The following is an 8182-nucleotide window of genomic DNA, read 5'->3' as shown; positions in this document are numbered from 1 at the left end:
ATAAAAGTGTGCTCTGTTTGTTACAATTCATGAGCCAATATAGATACATTATTATTAGCTAAAGCCCACAAATTGTTTAGAGTTCCTTAGTTCTTAAGTTAATGTCCTTCTGTAGCAGGATCCCATCCAGGAGACATTGTTACATTTAGCTATCACGTGTTCTTGGGCTCTTGTGGGCCCTGACAGTTTCTCAGGCTTCCCTTGCTTCTGATGACCTCAACAGCTTTGAACTGGACTAGTCACATTTTCTATAGAATGTCCTTCATTTGGGATTTGTCTGATGTTTTTCTAATGATTAGACTGGAGTTTTGGTGTTTGGGGGTAAAGTGGAGGTAAAGTGCTATTCTGATCATATCATATCAAAGACACACACTACAGCATGACATCCCTGATGATGTTGACCTTGATCATCTGACTGAGGTAGAGATTTAGCAGGTTTCTCTTGCATAGTGATACCCCTGTCTCCCCCTTCCATATCGAATTCTCTGGAAGGAAGTCATTGCACAGCCCACACTTCAGGAGGGGGGCGTTAGGCTCCACCTCCTTGAGGAGGAGTTACCTACATAAAGTATTTGGAATTCTTCTGCAAGGGAGGTTTGTCTTTTCTTCCCCATTTATTTGTTTAGTCAGTTATTTCTTTATGTCAGTATGGATGCATGGATATTTTGGGTTATAGTCCAATAATACTTTTATTGCTCAAATTTTCCTATCTTTGGTTATTTTGAGATCTTTTCATTGGTTCCTTATATCCCTTTGACATGTCCCCAACTTTTTTTTTTACTTTTTTCTTTTTAGCATTTACTTATTTTCAGGCACAAGATGCTCCAGGCTCATTTTTTGTTACCCTGCCCCCACTCTAGAATCAGACATCTTTCCAAGGAACCCAAGTTCCTGTGTTTGTGTGTGTGTGCGTGCAAGTGCAGAATGGTATTAGAAACTTATATCTGGGTAGCAGAGGTGCATGTTGCTACTGAGTATCATTGCTTCTGGGGTTTTTCAGCTCACAGAGTAAGGAAACAGGCAAGTACACTAACCCAGGTACATATATTTATCTACAAATATTTATACATCCATGTGTATATATATCCATATGTACCTACATTAAGCTAATCATGAGTTTCTACTGATGTCTTCAACTGTACCACAGTAGCATGGATCATGGTAGCCCTCTCCCCTTGCTTGTCGGTAACCTCCAACCACAGCAGTGAGAAAACCACGTCCTGCCATCCTGCCTCCATTTAATGATCCAATTCCAGTGTCCACAGATAGTGGTTTCAGAATGGTTCAGCTGAGCTCCCAGGGGAAACAGCGTTAGCAACCAGACTGCAGCACTCTACTTCTCTAGCTACTGTACCAGGGCCTGTGGGAGGTACAGAGAATAAACAGGAAACTGTTGCTAAGTGGACATTCTTTCTCTCATGACTTTAACTTAGTGAAACAGCAGGAGCAGGAACCCAAAGTTCTGAATGATTCTGTTAAAGAGCAGGGGGCAAACGACCCCAGCAGAGCCTCAAAACCATGCCTTCTACTGGAGGGACGACACTGTGGGGTTGCCGGAGAAGTTCTCTATACTCTGGAGCTGAGCAAACATGAGCAGGAGGTTCAGGGGCAGGTCTCAGGGGCCATGGAGTAAAAAAAGGAACGAGTTTAGTTCCCATGTGTATAGTACATCTCACTCTTTCTCAAGCCCCAGTTACTTGGGTGTAGTTCCTTTTGCCGTTGGTCTGGCTGACTCCACTCCCTTCCAAATGTACTGAGGTCAGCATCTTTTCTCCCCATTCCCTTCAGTAAGGCTATCTCACACATTTGTGATACAGTTAGAGTCTTCTTTTTTTTTTTTTTTAAAGATTTTATTTATTTATTTGATAGACACAAGTAGGCAGAGAGGCAGGCAGAGAGAGGAGGAAGCAGGCTCCCTGCTGAGCAGAGAGCCCGATGCGGGGCTCGATCCCAGGACCCTGGGATCATGACCTGAGCTGAAGGCAGAGGCTTTAACCCACTGAGCCACCCAGGCGCCCCCAGTTAGAGTCTTCTGTCCGTCTGCATTGCACCCATGATCTCCTAAGTATTTTCTTAAATTCACCTATGTTAAATTCATTCTTTGTGCTATAAGGTTCTGTGGGTTTTGACAGACATATTGTGTTATGTATTTAATGTTACGGCATCATGCAGAACAATTTCCCTGCCCTAAAAAAACACTCCTGTGCCTCACTTAATCCTCTTCTTCAGACCTGACAACCACTGATATGCTTACTGTCGCTATAGTATTGCCTTTTCCACATCTAAGGCCATTTAGTGCTACCAGAGGAAAAACTGGATCCCCCGACTCTCCCCACTGAGGGAGAAAGGGATGTATACAGACAGATGTCTGCTGACAGAAACTGGGCAGAAAAAAATGGTTTGGAGTCTCATTGTTTAGTTTCAGGGTTTCACTTGGTGGCCGTATTTTCCGTCTTGTGCCTCACTTCCATTGCTCCTGGTGCCTGGGGTCCCAGATCGAGAGGCTTTGGCTTTCAAGCTCTCCAGAGATTAAAGCCCGCACTGTCTGGGAAGGCTGGTGGTTGGTCGGTTGTCCATTACTTTAGGTGGAGAAGCACACCTGGTACCTGCTTTTTTAAATATAGTCTTTGTAGCCAATCTCCCATTTTTGGTTCTACATCTTGCCTCTTGCTCTTCCAAGGAACCAGGGTCTCAATTCCTGAGCATTTCTAAAGTTAAAAATGTCATCACTCATTTCTCTGCAAAATCACTCTCCGCAGTCACTTGAGTTTCAGTGTTTCCTCTTCTATGCTAGTCTCTGTCAGCTTTCTGTCTTCCAAATTATGCTAAGATCTCTTATTAATCACTATTTCATTTCTCTTTTCCTGGTGAGTTTGCCCAGTGTTTAACCAGAAGTCCTGTTTGGTTTTAGAAATTTCGTATTTTGTGCAATTGAGATTGTAACTACTGTGAAAAATGTTAACAGTCACAGGAATTGCATTTCCTTGTAGGACTTGTTTCTCCTTGGTATGTATTTTGCAAATACAGTTCTTAATGTAGTTGTGATAAAAATAATTGTGTGCAATTAATTTCTCCATGAGCATTCCCAATTATTTATTGGTCAGGAGTGAATCTACAAAAAATGATCAGTAGCATTCTTTTGAAACTTGCTGAAGTTGACATTTCTGCTTCATTTGTGGTTGCTTCTAGAGACACCATAGTAACTGTAACTGTTGGCAGGGTTTGGAAATTTCTACATTGATTTTCTTGTATGGAAGTTTGCTCTCTTACACACTCTCTTATTCTTTTGCAACAAGTGGAATACCGGTAGGTTAGACTAATTAATATTTCAGACAACTTAATTTTGGATATATCATGAAAAAGAGTACAGAACAGAATTCAAGATTATTTTCTTTAGTAGCAGGAATAGCATATTTATAAAATTCCTGATTGTTCTAGTAATTCCAGTAAATGGAACTGGTACCTTCTAATGGTTTATGGTTGTTTTACTGAGTGTACTGAAAGGACTGCATGCATTTTCTTATTCTAAGGGACCAAATGGGATGAGATGAAAGAGCAGTTTTAGGAAGGGGTCTCCTTCTTAAAAGTGAAGAAGGTGATGGCTTAGATTAAAGAAATGCTTTTAATGTGCCCACTGTGGGCCACATGGATTCTCTTATGTGATCTCATTTACTTTTATTCTCAGAATGACCGCTGGGATAGCTATGAACCCTTTACAGATAGGAGCCTGGAGCAGTTGTCTTCAGCGAGGACAGAGCCAAAGTGGGATCCCAGGACATATGCACTCTCCCCTGTGTGGCCTGGGGCTTTGGGCTGCTTTTCCCAGCTTAGGCTCCATATTCCCCCATACTTTCCTTCCAGGTTAGTGAGTGCCAGTATAACACATGAACTCTAAAGCCATCATCCTACCCTCATTGAAATATTTATTCCACCATGTACCAGTTGGGCCCCATGCCTCAGTTTCTCCGCCTGGAAATCGAAGAGAATGAAATGATAGTTGCTCTGGGAATTAATATTGAAGACACTTAGTATATATTACTCAGATATTTACTAAATAAGTGGGTAAATTCTGTTATACTTCTAGTCCTTCTGCCATGCTCAGTACTTAAAAGCAAGCAGACATTATCTTTAGGCCTTGCCATAAGGGGAGAGTTCTAGGAAAACAGACATGTGTATAGAGGTGAGAGAGTTTCCCTTCTTACATGGAAGATTTGAGGCAGACTGGTACTATCCTTTAACCAAAATCTCACTGTGTAGTGCCAGCCCTCAAATGGGTGTTCTTAAATAAGATCTAAGTGCTTGTAAGACTGGCATCCAGGTATCCTTGAATGGCTGCATAGAAATTTAATAAGAGTGGAAGATTCCAAGGGTTGGACTTGGATAATCCCAGGTGAGGAATGGTAAAATAAGCAAATCGTTTTGTCTTTATAAATCTGAGCTAGATGGTTCCAACTCTATGTGATCCTTGTAGCTGTGAAGCTTCTGGGCTCTGTTGGCGCACTCATACCCACAATGGAGATGCTGATGTGTGGACATTAAAAACGGAAGGATGCAACAGATGAACACCCTCTGACAGTCTCTGCCTGGTTAACATTCCAGAGGCTGTCTCTCTGATACACACAAGCAGCCGTGAGACATTTGGGTGAGGCTCTGGGTCTTTGCCTCCTGGGGCCATCGTAAGGGCTTATCCCCTTATCCTGAGGGCGAATGGATCAATGACAGCAGGTGCCGTGCTGCGCTGCAGAGGACGAATTAAGTCTTAAATGGAGGAATTAAGTCTTTTATCACCTGTGGGCAGGTCGACTGCCTCAGGGTGTTATCCGCAACCTGTAGGACTTGGGCAGAGCGTGTTAGTTTCAGAATACCAACAACTCCACGTGGTTTGGGGAACTGAATAGTTTTAGCAACCGGAGGTCAACCTGTGTTTGTACAATAGACAAAGTAAAGGAGCTGAAAGAGAGTTCATAGTCTGAGGGGTCAACAGGCTGGAAAGGATAGGGTTTCTGAATCTGGGAGACACTTGGAAGTCTGAGGAAAGTATCTGGAGTGATTTTAATTGAACACTGACTGTGCTTACGCTGGACTTGCAGTGGCGCGTACCCATGGCGGAGGGGGTGAGGGCGCTAGCTGGAGAATCAGTGGCTTTTGAAGAGGCCGCAGTTGAAGGTTCTTTGACGAGGCAAGTGCTTGGTGATCCCTGGATTCACGAGATTGTGTAGCAGAAAAGCAAACAGAGCTGAGGCTGCTAAGCCGACGGGGAGAACCCGTTTCTTCCCTTGTATTGAGGAGCAGGTGCTATGAAGGCATGAGAAACGCCGGGGTGCCCAGCAAACCTGCTTTTACATCTGGTCCGTTGCTCATTTTAAGAAGCAGTTGATTAATACATGAGAAGTTATGGTCAGGGATTCCTTCATTTGTTATTTCCCCTCGCTGGGAGGACCTGTTGGAACGATGTCTCTGTATTTAGCTATCCAAGTAATTAGAATTCTTGACAGCACCTGACAGAAAGCTGCTGGTATTAATAATTACTGGATGATCATCTATTGCACAGAGGAAGAAGAGAGGCTATATCATATACCGGTTAAGAGCTGGGCCCTGGAATGAAACCGCTGGTTTTCATTCCTCACTGTACCATTTATAGGCTTTGTGATTTTTCAGTAAGTCACTTTCTTTTTTGGGGCCTCAGTTTCCCCATCTATGAAATGGGAACAGCATGTGCTCTGCCCTTACTAACTGCCCATGTTAACACCATAGTTGTTGTTATTGATTGTGTGACCACTGACTGTGGGAAGAGTGCAAAGTCTACTGTACCCACACATCAGCCCCTTTCTGTGTCCTTCTCACATCAAGTATGATGCATGAGATGAGTGAGTAAACCAGTTGTCTTCGTGGTGTGAGACGTTTCCTGTCTGTGACTTCAGTCTTTCTCTCCAGCAGCAGCTTTCTGGTGAGCAGCCCTGACTTCCGTTCATCCTCTCTCATGGATATTTTTTCCTGGGTCACCACCTGTGCAGTCAAGGTATTCTGGCTTATCATTGTGGGATAGATAAATTTTTATCAGTTCTTTTCCATTACCACGGGCTCTTAGGCAAGAGCCCTGCTCTGTCACAAAGAGAAGGATTTGCCCCAACATTCTTGAAGTCTTCCTGTCCAGGGCAGTGTTTAGTCTTAATTAAGACAACACTGCAGAGGGGCAGGGAGTCAGGATTTCCATCCCTGTGTTGAGAAGAAAAGGACTCGAGAGAAAAGGCTGAGACCAGACATTTGCAGAGCCGCTCAGCTGGTTGAAAGTTGGCTTTGTTTAACTCCCAGCTTCTCAGAAGATTTTCCTCGGCTGAGTGGGCTTGGTGGAGCCCTGGCTTGAGAGTGTTGCTTAGCAACGAGATCTTGCGGCACCCAATTCTCCAAAGAGTCAAGCGACCCATCCCCTGCCTTCCCTCCACCAACCCTCAGCTACCATCCCAAGCCTCCTATTAGACAATCAAGTGTATGCCGGAGGGAGGGACCAAAGAGAGGGGGCGAAGTTTAATCATTGAACTCTAAACAGCCTGGAGGTATTTAATCTGTAGCACCCAGTTGCCAGAGGCCCTCCAGCCTGAACTGGGAGCTGGCAGCACTCTGGGGACACAGCGGTAAACATCGCACAGAAATCTCTGCCCATCTCAAGAGAAACCAAACTTGGGGGAAAATGTTTGCGGTACACTTGATGGCGTTTTACTGCAGCAAGCTGAAGGAGGATCAGATCAAGAAGGTAAGGACTCACAGAGCCGAGAGATCCCTGATTCATTCTTTGCTGGCAGAACTGATTAATACTGTGCCTACATCCAAAAAGGATTTAAGACAGCTTATTAGAAAAGGTATAGGGAACACAGGACCAGTAAAGAGCTCAGGGGAGGGGGGAGGAAGTGAATCTCCCGCAGGCTGGACATTACACATTGTCCCGAAGCTTGCGTTTCACTCGGTACTTCCTGGTAGATATGGGTGGTAGATAAGGCTGGTAGATATGGGACTGGAGGGGATGAGAGTCTTCAGAAAGGTTGAGGATGATTGTGTTTGATATAAGGGGTATTTGGGAGGAAAAGCTACAAAGGAGGGGAGAGAAATTTTGAGAACTTTTAAAGTAATTCACATGATTCTTCATGTGCTTGAAAGACTGTAAGCATAGGAACCAAGAGGGGTGTGGGTTTCAGTGTGCAGTCATGGCACTATTTATTACTGGCATGTGCTGTTTGCCAATGATGGGCCATCACTGGTGTGTGTTATTTCGTCACTTTGCTCAAGAAACCTCTGCACAAAACACATCCCAAGGTAGGACTCTTAACAGTGGCCAAGCCTTAACCAGAGCCCATCAGCATTGTCTCCGGGAGGCCTGGTATGAGCCCAGACTGCCCCGCTAGCCACTCCGGCTGCCAGTGCCTGGGCCCTGGGCCCTAGTGTCTCTCAGCTTACAGATAATAGGAGCCCTATGGGCAAACTTAGCCAAAGTCACCCAAGTATTTCAGGTGGAGTGAGGATTAAACCCAAGTCTCTGACTTCCCTAGCATTCTTTCCATTGTGCCAGGAGGCCTCCTGGCTTCTGAAACGGAGAGAGAACACATGACCCCGTTACAGCCCTCTTGTGCTTGCTGTGAGAAACCTCCCGGGAATTCCGTTCATTAGAGATTTGGGTTAGAAGTTACAGCAAATCTTAAAATGTTGTAAGTCAATCTGATTTAAACTGTCTTAATTTTCATTTATTGATTAGATTCACAGAGTCCCTCTACTGACTTCTTGAGGAGGTGGAAATGTCCTACACAGCACTGCTGAAGGGCTCACTTTCTGTTACTACCTGCTTAGTACAGAGGACACCTGCATGGTGTTTCTCCAGCTCCCAAGAGGGAGTCTTTGGAACACTTACATTTGGTTCTGCAAACTGGTTTCATTTTCTTGGGCCCCTCTGTGGCAGTTAACCTGTTGTTACATCCTAGAATCAGGAAGGACATGTTTGTCCACCGGCCTAGGTGCAGGCTCAGGAGGAAGGTTATGCAGCCTTGGCTGACTCGTTCCAGGTCCTCCGGGAGGAGGGTCAGCCTTTGTCAAGGCCGGAAGTTGACCCTTCCCTCACCCCTGCCCTCGCCCCTTCAAGAAAGCTGAAGAATGAGCTGTGTTGGGATAGTCAGGAACACCAAGTATCCACTTTAAG

The 8182-nt window shown here is 44.7% G+C and overlaps 1 protein-coding gene across 1 annotated transcript in view; it reads left to right on the top strand.

Moving 5' to 3' along the window:
* Positions 1–6688: 6688 nt before the first annotated feature.
* Positions 6689–8182, top strand: part of HKDC1 (hexokinase domain containing 1) — a gene marked incomplete at its 5' end in the record, with an annotated part of 41352 nt that continues 39858 nt past the window's right edge. The window contains one exon of the mRNA XM_080823470.1: positions 6689–6751. Within this exon, the coding sequence (XP_080679596.1) occupies positions 6689–6751 (63 nt within the window). The remainder of the gene's footprint in view (positions 6752–8182) is intronic.

Source organism: Martes martes, assembly GCF_963455335.1.
Source record: "Martes martes genome assembly, chromosome: 14".
In the NCBI taxonomy this organism is placed as follows: domain Eukaryota; kingdom Metazoa; phylum Chordata; class Mammalia; order Carnivora; family Mustelidae; genus Martes; species Martes martes.
Note: the sequence above shows the minus strand (reverse complement) of the source record. Positions and strands in the feature narration are given on the sequence as shown.